We start from the raw sequence: 15,808 nt of genomic DNA, 5'->3' as shown, positions 1-15,808 counted from the left end.
GAAGGAAAAGAGTCAAATGATATAGGTTGAACTATTCCAATTTAAGAGTTTTTATTCTTTTATAACAATCTACCATCCAATGTGAGGCCAGTGATATATATAAACGGTTTGATCATGGAAAATAGCCAAAGATGAAAAGATCAAAGTCTTGACTGTTCCTAATGCAATATGTAGAGATGTATTAGGTCTCAAGTCTAACTGGTTGGACCATGGTTTATTAAGGAATGACTTTTGACCTATCTTATGTGTGTGAGATCCAAACCATCCAATTGGTTGAATACATCATGAGGATTATTCTTGTGCAAAAATAAGCCACATCCACTAATCAAGTAGACCATATTTGTATTTTGTTATTTTTCAATGGATATACATTGCTTCCTATGTTGTGGTCCACTTGATGAGTGAATGGTGCTGATGGGGAAACATATTCTAAGGACTGGATGACACATACTCATCAAAGGCTGGAAGTTATTTGCTGAGTGGACCATAAATTATGGTCCCACTGGTGGGACTAATACCATCTCTTGTACTAATCTCTATTAATAAAAATGATGGTTGCAAAAGATTCCTTAATCTCCTATCCTCTCCTCTCCTTTAAAATACTAGGAAAATGCATTGCACGTGTAATGCACAACATGGTTGTGGAGAGAGGAAGGAAGAGAGAGAAATGAAGTGAGAGTTACGGTCCAAGGGGAAAAGGAACAAAAGCAAATAAACAAAAGGAACGTGGCTACCCATACAAAGAAAAATGACATATATATGTTTTTCATATTTCATGGCACGCTTATATTTTAGATTTACTTCTTGTTTGGCTAACATCCTAACATGAGAAGGCACAATAGAAATATGGATGAATGTCATGCGTTCATCACAATGAACCTACGTAACTTTTGTTAGATTGGCTCGTGTTCTGACTACATGTGAATGTAAATAGTGGTGGCCGCATGCTACTCGTACGAGAGAGTAGAGGAGCGAACAAAATCCAAGATGTCTTTAGTCCGGCTAAAATCCAAGTCAATACTCATTAACATACAAATTTTCTAAATTTCAAGACTACTACATTTCTAAATTGAAATTTCATTTAGGGAACGTTTGGAATAGTAAGTTATTTAAAATAAGCTACTTTATGTCCGAAATAGCTTATCTTAATTTTGACTTATTAAGTAGATAAATGTATTCGGTAAATAACATACTTATCAACTTCTCCTCTCCTTCATCTCTAGTTTCCTCTTCAGTGACTTATGAAAAGTTGTAAAGTTAAAATAAATAAATAAATAAATAAACTAAAGTGATTATGTGATTTAAGTAAACAAATTACTTATAATTAATCATAAACCAAACTTATACAAAATAGGTTACTTATTTATCTACTATAAGTAGAAAAAATAACTTATCTGGTGGTATCCAAAAAGGCACTTAATGTCCTGTAGCTATGACTCTCTTAAGACTATTTACATGGGCAAATGTCTTTGGCGCCTCACATTATATATGGTAAAGATTTATTACATTGCTTTTAATTAATGGTTGAATCCAATCAGAACATTAGAATTAGAAGCCAACAGAATCATAGCCTTCTAGAGAATGTATTTATTTATTTTATTTTTTTCAAGACCATATATTCGCAATCCAATGCTCTAAGAGCACAATAAGTTATAGTACTCCCAGTCGCATCAAGACACTGGGAGAGTTCAATCAATCAAGCACAACTGTCCATTAGGTCAACGGGCCACCATGAAAAATCGCAGTGGTCAGGTGATAGAATCCATGCTTAAGTCGCCTTCCTTTTTATAGCCATCCATTTCCAAACCATGCATGGGATGATTAGAATTGCCTAATGATATCGATTATTTGAAACCATAAGCAATCCATGCTAGCCCAATAAATAAATCAATCAAATTGTTGATTGGATCTATTATTATATAAATGTCCTTTTCCACACCATTTTGAAGGCTACTGTTTGGATTGTTAGAATATTACCGTTGGAATGAACTTTTCACTGCAGCACATGAGATATGGTTGGTGGACCTAATGGACAGTCTGGATTGACAGATTGGACTGTCCAAAATCTCAATGCAACTAGTAGGATTATAACTTATACTACTCTGAGAGCATGGGATTACTTCCCTTTGAAGGCAAAAAATATTCAATACAATGTATAATTTTAAGCACCGAAAAAGCTAGAGTTAGGTGGACCAACACCTGTTTATATAGAAATTTGATTGAGAAATAGTCACATGGAGTAACTTACCATGGAGTCAGGTCTCTGGGGCTCATATGTTGTGTGCATGACATCTACCCCATCCATCAGGTGTACCCCCTCATGTTTGACCCTGAGCCCAAAAATCATGTTGATTTAAACCTCAAGTGGACCACACTAGGGGAAACAACGCAAAGGAGGACACCCACCACAAAAACCTTCCATATTGTGTGTAGGGCCCAACATGATGTGTATATGCCATCCAACCCGTTCATCACTTGTGCTACATACAGATGAACAGACCCAAAATTCCAATTGACCCAAAACTTAAGTGGGCCATGCCACACAAGTTGAATTTTAGGTTGTAGACATAATTTCACAGTATTTCGTACGGTGCGATCCACCTGAGTTTTGGATCAACCTGAATTCTGAGAGCCAAACAAGAGTGAGGGCACCTGATGCATGGGTTGGATGACATTCACACATCACAGAGGGCCCCATAGAACTCAGCTCCATGATAACTTATAGTGAAGTTATGCGATTACTACCAAAATGATTTTATATAAGAGAGGTCTTAAATCCAACCGATTGGACCACAGGTTATGGTCCACTCATAAGATAACTTCTAACTTGCTAAGTACACAGGATATCCAACCCGTTCAATAGATTGGCCCCACACGAGAAACGCTTCATGAAAAAATCAGCTCCATCCATAGATCAAGTGGACCTCGCTTGTATTTTTCTATCAATCAATGTCTATACACTCTTTTCTATAGTGTGACTTGCTTAACCATTGGATAGGGCTGATTTTTGTATTAGATGATCCCCATAATGGGACCCACCTATTAGGAGGATTAGATGTCACAAGCACTTTAAAAGTTGGAAGTAATTCATTGGTTGGACCGTATTCTGTGGTCCAACCGATTAAACTTGAGACCCCTTTACATAATACATGCTTGGCCCATGACAAAACATCACTCATCAATGGGAATAGAAATGCATCTTGACTAATGAATGGGGAAAGAGAAAAATCACATGGAGGCTTGTACTTATTTTCTTGCCTCCATCTGATTTTACACCTTCATTAGCAACCTTAACCGTCCTAATCAAGCTTTCTATGATCATTTCTAGGTTTAAACCGTCAGATTTCAATGAAAATGACACCCAAACTAACCCATCCAAACAAATTATTTCACTCGATCAGCGTTTTGTCCATCGATCGCTGTCGATTCCATATATATAAAATCACATAAATACAAACGAGCATTCAAAATTTAAACCATAGGTCAATTTGTTTTTACTTGTTCTTTAATTATGTTTTGTTGTGGTCCACCTGATGATTTGATTATATAGGCCTAGTATTTTAAATTACCTAGTTGGCTTGGTGCCTTCTAGGTTACTTCTTAAAACCGAGAGCTACGTGAGTTGAACTTTTATAAAATCCACCCCGTTCGTCAGGCACCCCATCTCATATTAACCATTGAAGTCAAAAATCATGATGACCCAAAACTCATCTAGGCCACAAGTAGGAAATTAGTTTTGTGTAAGGTCTACTGTCATGTTTATATGCTATCCAATCCATTCATTTTATGTACTTGTCGCCATGAAAGAATTACCCAAAAATCACAATATTTTAAAACTTAGGTGGGGGTATACCACGTGAATTTGGAGGTTTAGGTATAGTTTTTCTATTGGGGGTGGCCCACTTAGTGTTGAGTCAGCCTATTTTTGGGATCCAGGCCAAAACAGGTGGTGTTCCTAGTGGGTGGGGTGGATTTCATGCGCCTTAAGTCGTTTTCCCTATTTTAGAAAAAGTATATAATCTTAGTAAGTACCTAACACTAGGTCTACAAGCATTTTCCAATATCCTATATGTGGCTTTTTAATTTCTGGGATTAGCCTAATGAGTGGGGTTTGATCTTAAACACGTGTGCATGTTTCCACATGTGAGGAGGTGAGTGGTCTGTCAAAGTGTGACCCAGGGAGTACAATCAGCATGATTCATTTTATAACAAATGGAAATGATATTGAGAGTTTTACTAGAAAATTCTTTGGGAATTCTGATTTCCCAAACAATGCTTTTACTTGTTTAGAATACCGAAATATGGGGTATTTTTATTTTATTTTTTGGTTAAGGCCCATATGCCAACATGGAATTGAAATCCTGTAGAATCGAGTGGATTTTAGTTCATAGAAAATTTGAGTGGATTTAAAATCTATTTAAGATGGGAGTTTAAAAAGAGTTCTTCTTGAAAATTTGGGTTCTTTTTAAATGAAAATTCCTTCAATTCCTTGCTACCAAATGATTTAAAAAAAAAAAAAAAAAAACTTTAATTCCATACAGCCAAACTAGCCCTAAGTGTACTAACCAAAATATTCTCCTCCATTTTTATTTAGAAAGTGGCCAAGTCGAGCATTTTGAGGCCCACTTAATGTTGTATGACATCCAACCCATCCTATAGTGGATCCCAATGGATCCCATTATTTTAATAGTACAAACCAAAAACTAGTCCTATCCAATCATCAAAGACTAATGATTCAACTAGCTTGATTTGGTTTGTATGGTTACCATGGTTTTGTTGGACTGGTAGGATGTCATAAACACATCATATGGGTGACCTTACCACTTTCTTAGAAAAAAAAAACATAGAAGATGACATTTTTCTAGTCATTTCACTAATTAAAAAGCACATTTTGATAAGTAAGTCAATGCATTATTTGATAAAATTTACATCAGTCAAAAGTTCTGAAGAATTTCTCAATAAAAATTCCTATGATATTTATGTCGGTTTTGATAATTCAAGAAGATTTAAAGAATTCTATGAATATTTTTATATATTGATTTAGCCCCATTGAAATTTATTTATGAAGATGTACATCTGTAAATGAAAATGAATTATACTATACATAGAAATTGCTTCTACATATATGGAAAGGAACTAAAATACAATCAATATAAATAAAAGGAAAATCTAGATAATAATTCACTATCACCCCCCTTAAATTGATATGCTAGATCAACCAATAACAATTTGTGAACTAGAAAAGAATGTTGGATTGCCATCAAACTATTCATGAGAATATCTACAATTTGATCCTTCGATGCAATGTTTAGGAAAAAAAAGAATCACAGGCTAAAACTTTCCTCGAATAAAGTGACAATCCCCCTCAATGTATATTTGTCCTTTCATGAAAAGCTTGTTTATAAAAAATCTAGATAGCATTGGTATTATTGACATCAAGAGGATTTAAGATAGGAAGAGAAATTCTAAAATCTAGAAGAAGTCCAAAAAGCCAAATCATCTCACTGCGGGTTGAAGACATAGCTCAATACTCTGCTTCTATACTGGACTTGGAGACTGTTGTTTGCTTCTTGCATTTTAAGGATATAAGCGAAGTGCTAAGAAACAGATAATAACCTGTTATGGATTATCAGGTGAGAGCATAACCTGCCCAGTCAACATTGACATATGCAATAAGCACAAGTGGAGGGCGTCTATGAAAAGAACAATAAATGATCTATGGTGCCTCTCAGATATCAAGAAATTCACAAGACAACAATCATATGCAAGGTGTGAGGCTTAGCAACAAACTGACTAATCACCTGTATGGCGTAAGCAATCTCAAATCTGATCATCGTTAGGTAAACAATACTACCAACAAGGAGACAGAATAGGGTAGGCTGCTCCAATAGCTCACTATCTTGTTTGCCATAGTGAACATTCAATTCTATTGGTGTTTTGATTGTCCTTTAATAAGAAAGATTGACGAGGTTGATGAGATCCTAGATATATATTTGTTGATCGACGAGTATACCCCTATCGACACAAGATACTTCTAAACCGAGAAAGTATGTAAGATAGCTCGGATCTTTCATATGAAATAATGATTGAAGAACATGTTATAGTTCCACTATTTTAGCTATGTCAATGCTAGTGAGAAGTAAATCATCAACATAAATACGTAGGATAACAAGACCATGGGAGGAAGACCGAGTGAATAAAAAGGGAACATAACTACTTTGTTGAAACCTAGCTACATTCACAACTTTGAGAAACCACTAAAACCAAGCATGGGGTGCCTACTTAAGTCCATATAATGCTTTGTGAAGCCTACAAATCAAAATTTTGTAACTAGTGGAACTGGGAGGTTGGGCCATTTATACGATCTCATGTAAGTCCGCCTAAAGAAATGCATTTTTAATGTCCATCCGGTGAATAGACCAATCACAGGTACCAACAATGGCAAGTAGTATTTTGGCGGTCTTCTTGCCACCGGAGTAAAGGTATCCTCATAGTCAATGTCATACTCTTGTTTATGGCCTTGCGATACAAGACAAGCCTTATACTGATCAAGGGATCCATTTGATTTGAGCTTGATCAAATATATCCATTTACTTCACCTGCTGACCAGAAGGGTGGGGAACAAGATCCCAAGTGTGATTATTTGTAAGAGCTTGTAATTCTACTATCGTGTCATCCCTCCAACATTGGTGTGCAGAAACTTGAGAATATCATGTAGGAACAAAGACATACTTGAGAGCAGGAAATAGAGAAGAATAAGAGGTAGATCAAAGTACCTCTAGAAGTGATGGATCAACTATAAGTTAAGTGGTAAGAGGGGATGGAGGACTATCTCTTCTTGTCGACGAACATATAAAAGAACATGAGATAAAATTATAACATGTGAGATATTAAAAAATTGGGTTAATCCTCTAAGGTCATTGAAGAAGTAGCCGAAGTGTGCAAGATTGGAGTATGAAATGTGATATTTTCTAAAAAGATAATATTCCTTGACACATAAACTCGACAAGCAATAGGATCATAATAACGGTAGCCCTTCTGAGTCTCTTCGAATCAAAGGAACATGCAGCGAACGAATTTTATAGAAAGTTTATTACATTCATGTAAAGAAAGATGAACATAACAAACACAGTCAAAGATACATAAAAAATAGTAAAAATAAAGCAAACTAAATAGAACAAAATATGGATAAATATTACTAAGAATTTGTGTAGACATGCAATTTATGAGATAAACTGATTATAATATGGCATCGACCCAAATTGTATGTGGAATGAAGGTTTCTGCCATCAAAGTGTTGGTTGTATCGACAATGTGTCAATTATTTCATTCAATAATACTATTTTGTTGGGGTGTATCTGAACATGTTTTCTGATGAATAATTCTATGATCATGTAAATATACATCAAATTCTAAAGAGATATACTCCCCCCTGAACTTGAATGTAAAACTTTAATCTTTTTTTTTTCTCGATTTGTGTAGCCACTATGATGTAGAATTGTCTGACGATTGTGAATACTTGTGACTTGGAGTGTAAAAAATATATCCACATATATCTTGACGAGCAATCTATAAATATCACATAATATCTCATGTCAAACATAAGTAGAATCAGATATGGTCCCCAAACATTAGAATGTATGAGCTTGAAAAGAGTAGTGAATTGAGAAGTACAAAAAGAAAAAAGGTAAACATTTAAACAACATGAAGGGCAAGAGAGGTTAAGATAAGTTTTATTAACTTTCAATTTTTTCTAAAATACAAAAAATAAACAAATGTGATAATCTATCAAAATATGGAAGGTCAAGATGATAATGTTAGAATTTTCACATTTTATTTGCATTACTAATATAATTAGAAGAAGAAAAAAGAAATAAAAGAAATAAGAAGATGGGCTAACCGAGCTGTCAAGATCAAGTAAGAATAATTGTCCTTTTCTCCTACCCCTCCCAACTACGTTCCCTATTGTCGGATCTTACGCAAAATAACAATCAGGAAAAAAAGTCTATTAAGCATTAGTTTTGTATGAGCTGACTCATTGAGATGAGATTAACACACAAATTGGATGTGAAAGACATCGGTCAGAGTAAATGTATGATGTGAAAAATGAAAGAATGATAATGACCTAACAGAAGATATTGGTAACCAAGCTCCATCTGCAGTAGATATTACTTAGTTACCTTTGTACAGCTGAACATTGTGAAGATAAGAGGCAGTACATGTCATGTGATTAGATGCACCAGAATCAAAATACCAAGGAGACCGAGGGGTTATACCTGACAGTCTAGCAACAAACAAGGCTTGCACTATCTGTTAGTTCATCTCTAGAGTAAGATGACCACCAGTAGGGGAAGTAATCATAACATTAGCAAACAAGTCATCCGTTGTAGACATGTAAGTTTTTCATCTGTCCTTTTTTTTTTCTTTTATATTTATGGATGATATGTCCATGGATTCTACAAAATGTATAAAGAGGACTATCTTTACAGGTGAAAGCAAGATGACTGATTTTCTTATACTGATGGCATTGGATGTGGGACATTTCACGCTTTCCTGGTGTAGAGAAAGATACTAAAAGGACTATATCAAATGTGGGAAATTTTTACACATTCTCATTAAGGGGAGCATTTACACCCAAATGATCACAACTAGATCTAACATTCCAGGAGATGTCATGTGTCAAAGACGTGTTTATGTTAATAAGCAACTCTCTATAAAATAAGAGTCCCGCAAAAGAAACTCTCTACCAAACATTAAATGCTAGAGCAAAAAAATAAAAAATAAAATCAAGTCTTTGTAAAGTAAGGAGCTTAATAACAATGAGTCTGTGCAAAATAAAAAAAGAAGTCAAATAATGGAAACTTTTTATCAAAGCCTCCTACGGATGTTGCTTGATGGGAATAACTAGAGGCTTACAAAATCTTTTCTATACATGTGATTTGATATACTTATATAGATAATTAAAGAGATTTATAAGACCGACCAACCAATCTTTCACGATAGCGAAGACTACGCATGACCATCACCTCTTCAAATCTATAAAAGCCAAACATAACGAAGAGCTCTTGACAACCAACTGCGCCAACGCACATATATAGTCTCTCTCACAACACAACATTGTCTTAGTTTTAGCTTTAGTTCCTCTACTTTTATCAAACCCTTACCACAAGAAGTTCGGAGTTTAACATAGTTTAAATATACTACTATCCAACACCACCACTGTGGTATATCTAGGAGTAGTGTAAATATCTATGACCTCCATCATCGAATCTCTGATCAATTGAGTCCATATTTGGAAGATCATGATGGTCACATCATGGTGGCCATTCACCTTGATTGTTTGTTCACACGGACGATCGTAGGTAATTATCTTTTATTTTTCTCTACTTATTTATTTTATTGTTGCTGGTTATATTGATATTAATTCCAAATTAATAAAATCGATGATCTACCTTTATTTTTAATTCCTTTTATCTAGTATCATATTATTGAGAAATTTAGGGACCACGATCACTATTGAAAGAAAAATCATTAGCTCAGGGTAAAAAGATCACATCAAAAGACTAACCCTCTCCTTCTAAGTCGCCCAATATCTACGCATTGGTGCCTAAACAATCAGGTCAACATTTACAAGTCTGGTCTTACAACGGATTCAACTCTTAGAGTCAAAAGCATTGAATCAAACTCGAGTGGAGTACGACTCTATCATACCTAGTACTATTTTATTAGCACTTGTTTGACTAAATACGGGTTATTCATCCACACAAGACCTCACGGGTGATTAAATTGCAATAGCAATACTCACATAATTGGTTTATGCCACATAAAAATCAAATTCTGATAGATGATAAAATCCAGTCTTTGAATATGAATTGGAGCAAACTTCTTAGTATCACATGTCTCAGCTCACACATGTGCAACTAGCATTTCTCTGTACATGAATTGACGGTCCGTGAAGCCTGATGCAACCAACTTCTGAAAATTTAGCAGGAACAGTGCATATGGATTCCACCCACCACTGATGATGTGAGATGGTGTCCATGAATCCACGACTAATACTTGCAATGAAATGTACCGTTTCATGCAAGGGAAGTCATTGATATCCTGTAACAATAGTCAATCCTGTTCTCCACTGTATATGGAGCCCACACTCCATGATTGCCATGGATGCAGATTGCGTGGTGACTTCGTGGCAGCAGGATTGTGTTGGGTCAACCGTCATGCATGTGTCTTAACAACGTCTATGCCATTCATACTTTATGCCAGCTCATTTTAAGGCTAGAGGACGTGGATTGCGTCCTACCCCCGCCCGCCACTGGCCCCAAACGGGCGGTTCTATGGGCGGGCCCACCGTGATTTATCTTTTTATCCAAGCCGTCCATCACTTTTCACAGATAATTCTAAGGCATGAATGAAAAAATGAGGCAGATCCAACGCTTAAGTGGACCACACAAAATAATAAGCTTGGTTGCATTAAATGCACAAAGCATTAAATGCAAGGGTCATCTTTGGTGTTGTCCACTTAAGCGTTGGATCTTACTCATTTTTGTGTACATGGCTTAAAATGACATAAGACAAGGGATGGACGGCATGGATAAACAGATACATCACGGTGGGCCCGCCCACAGAACCGCCCCTTCGGGGCTAGAGACAGGCGGGGGTAGGATGCAATCTGCGTCTAAGGCCAGAGCCCAAAACTAAATCATATCCAAAGCTCTAGTAGACCACACCACGTGAAACAATGGGGATAATGACATCCACTGTTGAAACCTTTCTACAACCACATTAATATTTAGTTGTCATCTAACCTCTCCATAAGGTAGTTGGATGAAGGTAAAAAACAAACATCAACTTCTTTCAAGACTTTCTTGGCCTCCAAGAGATTTTCAATGGTAGGCATTTAATCCCCACTATGTCATGGTGGGTCCACTTGAGCTTTGGATCTGCTTCAATTTTAAGCTCATGACCTATAATGTGTTATAGTGTATATAAAACACTTATATCATGGTGCTACCAAAAGAGATGGTTGGGTGGCAAGAGGCTGATGGGCTGATAACCCAACAACTTCAAGAGTTGGTGGAAAAGCTATGGCCCCACTATGATGTATGTGTTCTGTACACTTGGTTCATCTATTTTACCCGCATGAGCCCAAAAATGAGACAAATCTAAAGCTCGAGTGGACCACATTATGTGAAATAGTGAGGATTGAATGGCTATCATTAAAAACTTCTCGAAGCCAATCTAACTTGATCTAAAACTTCTCTTTCTCTAAGAAGTTTTCAATGGCAGGCATTCATTCTCTTCTGTATCCTATGGTGTCTCCACTTGAGCTTAGGATTTGTCTCACACTTTTTTCTCATGACTTGAAATAAGCTGGCAAAACAGATGAATAGACATTATGGATAAAATGCGCACATTTTGGTGAGGCCCGCAAAGCTTTCTAGTGTATGGGTCACCAACCAATCGACATCAGATGCAGTTTTGCTGGTGACCCAACACCAACATGAGCTAGTTTCAATGCTCTCTCTCTCTCAACCCCACCATGACATATATGCTTTATCCATGCTGACCGTTCATTTTGCTAGTTTAATTTTGTGCATGAACCCATAAATAAGATAGATCCAAATCTCAAGTGGAAATAATAGACATAATGATGTCCACCATTGAAACCTTTCTAAAGCCGGTAATAATATTTATTTATCATTCAACCTATTTATAAGGTCACGCGTACCTACATAAATGGAAAACATAAATATTAGCTTAATCCAAAACTTTCTTAGCCCTAAGAAGTTTTCAATGGTAAGCATATAATTCTAACCATTTTTTGTGATGTGGTTTACTTAGAGCTTTGAATTTGTTTTATTTTTGAACTCATAACCTAAATGAAAGGTCAAAAATGGACGCGTCCCTAAAATACATACATCATGCATTTATTTTATTTTATTTTATTTTTATTTTTTAAAACACACTCATGTTCACACCAGTTGCTGGCTGGCTGGTGCTGGGTCACGAGCCAAAGCCTTAAAATTAGCTTTCAAAATGGATGGCAAGAATAAAATACATGCATCAAGGTGGGCCCATAGATTCCTGCCACTATGGGAGTCGGTGGTGGTAGGGTAATCACGCAACCGGCGTCCATGATCACCGCTCATCCTGTGGACCCCATAAAAGGTAGCCCATGTATGAAAACCACACCGATGTCGAGGTGTGATGGATGATATACAGTAGCTTAAATTACCAAAAGTTGCATACGTGGATTGTTGGATATTTTATTAGACGGCTAAATTGATAATAATCCAACTGTCCTCTTTCAACAAACAAATGTTTACAAATCGGAAACTATTATTTAATAATCAATCTGATTTTGGGAATGTGATATTGTGACAGTGGGTCCCACAACTTAGACGGTTTAATTTGAATTAGGGTATTCCACTAAGTACAATATCCGAGTGCCTGCTTATCAGACATTATACTCTGGCAGAGTATCAAATTATTTTGCAAAACCACAAAAAGCCAACAGTTAAGATTAAGTAAGGTGTGTTTTACTAATTTTTTCATTTCCCTCAAGTTATAGCACATTCGGCCATCCACAAAGGATCCAACCACATGAGTGGTTAGATATGAAATTATGGCCCACCAGATGAATGGTTAGATCAAATATTTTGATCCAACCAGATGAGTGGTTAGATCACAAAAGGGTGGGCCCTAAGCATCGTAGTTGGGCTGAGGAGTACAATTTAGAGTGACTCTACATACTACTGAACCGGGCCTTGGATGTGACTTCATCGGCAATTACCACCATTTTAAAAAAACGGCAGGTGATCTCGAACTTCACTGGAACAGTACGCATACTTGTAAGGCAATCCAGTCCATCCAAATCATTGATCCAACTGTCAAATGCAGATGGTACGAAACTTACACCGATAGTATTATAGAAACCATCTGATTTTGCCCTTGGAATTCGTATCCCTCACCATGTAGATAGCCATCAATCAGACGGTTAGGATTAGGTAATTTTATCTTTATCCTCCATCCACAATGGGACCCACAATTTGGATGGTCTAGATAAGCGGACAAGAGTACCACATGCGAGGAGGATGAACTCACCACCATTTCTTAAAATGATGGTGAACCATCACAAGGGTCTCGTGGATTGTGCTTATCTCTTTCATCGAACACAGTCCAGTTTCGTGAAATACCAGCAGCCCCTCTATAGTCATTGTTGTGGGGTGTGTTAACAAAAAGAAGGGGTGCAAATATCAGGATTTCAAGAAGAAAAGGAAAGAAAAAGAAGAAGCTCTGGTTCCTATCTTTCTATCTCTTTCCTTTCTTTTATCTCTTGTATTTCATTCCATCTCTCCTCTCCTTTTTTTTTTTTTTTTCCTGTTTTGATTTATAAGAAAGAAAGAATCTGATTCTGGGTGTTGTTTGGATTTGGGATTTGAGTGTTGGGGATTTTGAGATTCTGGGTTTTCTTTATTGGGTGAAAAAGAAGGCGTCTGAAGATTTGGGTTTGAGGGATTTTGGGATTTGGGTTTTCTTTATTGAATTGAAAAATTGAGGTTTTTCTTTATTGGAGCAGTTACAGAGATTGTTCGGGTTTTCGGCAGTCGCAGAAAGACAGTAGAAAGGAATGAATTGGAGGATACTTTGATAATTGGGAAGCGTTTTCCAGACTGCGATTTGTGTTTTGGATTGAGTTTTTCTTATATGGGTCTTTGGAATTACGTTCCCATGGGCCATGAGTGATTGAGAAAAGAAGATGTAGAGGAGTCGGGAAGAATGTTTTTTGGCGGTGTTTGTGTTTTGGCTTCAAGAACTTCCTGAGAAACACTAGCAAGAGTCCTATAGACAATTGGAGAGCTTTTTCTTTGGTCTGGAACTCTGATTTCTTGATTTGGGTTAGTATTTGATTCGTGGGAGAGTAGTAAAACCGGGACGGATACAACCACAGAGACGTTTTTCTAGTGTTTTGGGGGGATTTCGATAGGGAGGGAGATGCAGCGTGTTAGGATTTCATCCCACCAGGCTCCAGTTCACAAACTGGGAGATTCTCAAATAACGTTGTCGCCCAAGTTCAGATTAGCCACCACCCAATTCGCTTCTTTGTATCGGCCATCCGAATCTGAATTGTCATTTGGCGGAGCACCTCTTATTCCTGGCCTTCCCGATGACATCGCCCTCAATTGCCTCCTTCGGCTGCCCGTCCAGAGCCACCCGACGTGCAGATCCGTCTGCAGGCGGTGGCATCAGTTGCTGGCAACCAAGGAGCAGTTCTTCAGTCGGAGGAAGGAGATGGGCTTCCAGGACCCATGGCTCTTCATTTTCGCCTTCCACAAGTGCACTGGGAAGATCCAGTGGCAAGTCCTCAACCTCAACCACTTCTCTTGGCACACCATTCCAGCCATGCCATGCAAGGATCGATTCTACCCACACGGGTTTGGGTGTACAGCCATTTCTCGTGATGGCACTCTCTTAGTCTGCGGAGGCATGGTCTCAGATATGGATTGCCCCCTCGAGTTGGTGCTGAAGTATGAAATTCATAGGAACCGTTGGACAGTGATGAATCCGATGCTCATGGCTCGGTCATTCTTTGCGAGTAAGGTCATCGATGGGATGGTTTATGCAGCCGGAGGGAACAGCTCGGATCTGTTTGAACTTGACTCAGCCGAGGTTCTGGACCCCATCAAGGGGAACTGGCAACCGGTAGCGAGCATGGGTGCGAACATGGCTTCATATGATGCTGCGGTTCTTGATGGGAAGCTATATGTTACTGAAGGTTGGGTTTGGCCGTTCTTGTTCTCACCCAGAGGGCAGGTTTACGACCCGAAAACAAACATCTGGGAAAGCATGGATGTTGGGCTTCGAGAAGGCTGGACAGGATCAAGCGTGGTCATTTATGGGCACTTGTTCGTGGTCCCAGAGCACGAGAGGATGCGGCTCAAGGTCTATGACATGGAAACCGATTCTTGGGAGGCTGTATTGGGTGCGCCTGTGCCAGAGCAGATATGCAAGCCCTTCTCTGTGAGTTCCAATGATTGTAGAATCTACATTGTTGGTCGGAACCTTCATGTTGCTGTCGGGCATGTTCGAAGGCTAAGCTGCAACAGCTCCTCTGGAAAGAAGAAGTGGAGCTTCTCTGTGCAATGGCAAGCTGTCGATGCTCCTGAAGCCTTCCGCGACTTGGCTCCTTCGAGCTCCCAGGTTTTGTTTGCATAACCCGCCTCTCTTTATGTGCCACTATCATCCATTGCTTGTCAAATTACTTGTAATAACAAAACATGCTGAAAACAGAAATTTACTGTTGCAGCTCCGCAAGGTTGAGTCTGCTAGTGTTGTTATTGTATGTATTTTATGCATCAGCTGTATGGCTTGCTTCTAAGCTTTATATACTTAGATTGTACCCTTGCTTTGTGGTTCACAGTGACTAATTGCATTCAAATATCCACTTCATGTCTAAGCTTTACACTGATCTCATTCGAATTTGGTTTATATCCGGGAATGTTGATTAGAGTTGAAAGGTCCTGAAAAGAGGATGGGAGGAAGTCCTAAGAGAATCTTTGGATTGAAGATGACTAAATTTATTTAGAAACAAGAAAATGGCGGCTAGAGTAAGTGATCCTTTCGTCACTTCCCCAACAAGACAAAACTCATCATCATCGTCTAAGCCTTATCCCAACTAAAAGTAGTGATGGCCCATGTAGGTTTCAAACAAGTCAAAACTACAAACGGGAAAAGATTAGAAGAAAATGATACAAACGACCTAGGGGTGGCAATGGGATGGGCTAGGTTGGTTTTAGCCCATTCC

General features: G+C 37.8%; 1 protein-coding gene across 1 annotated transcript; it reads left to right on the top strand.

Annotated features, from left to right (window-relative positions):
* Positions 1 to 13,188: 13,188 nt before the first annotated feature.
* On the top strand, positions 13,189 to 15,472 carry LOC131225525 (F-box/kelch-repeat protein At1g30090-like). The gene has a single exon (XM_058221064.1). The coding sequence runs from the start codon at positions 13,999 to 14,001 to the stop codon at positions 15,217 to 15,219; it is 1,221 nt and encodes a 406-aa protein (XP_058077047.1). The 5' UTR covers positions 13,189 to 13,998; the 3' UTR covers positions 15,220 to 15,472.
* Positions 15,473 to 15,808: the final 336 nt, after the last annotated feature.

This window comes from Magnolia sinica, chromosome 14 (genome assembly GCF_029962835.1).
Source record: "Magnolia sinica isolate HGM2019 chromosome 14, MsV1, whole genome shotgun sequence".
NCBI lineage: Eukaryota > Viridiplantae > Streptophyta > Magnoliopsida > Magnoliales > Magnoliaceae > Magnolia > Magnolia sinica.
This window is presented reverse-complemented; position numbering and strand designations above follow the sequence as displayed.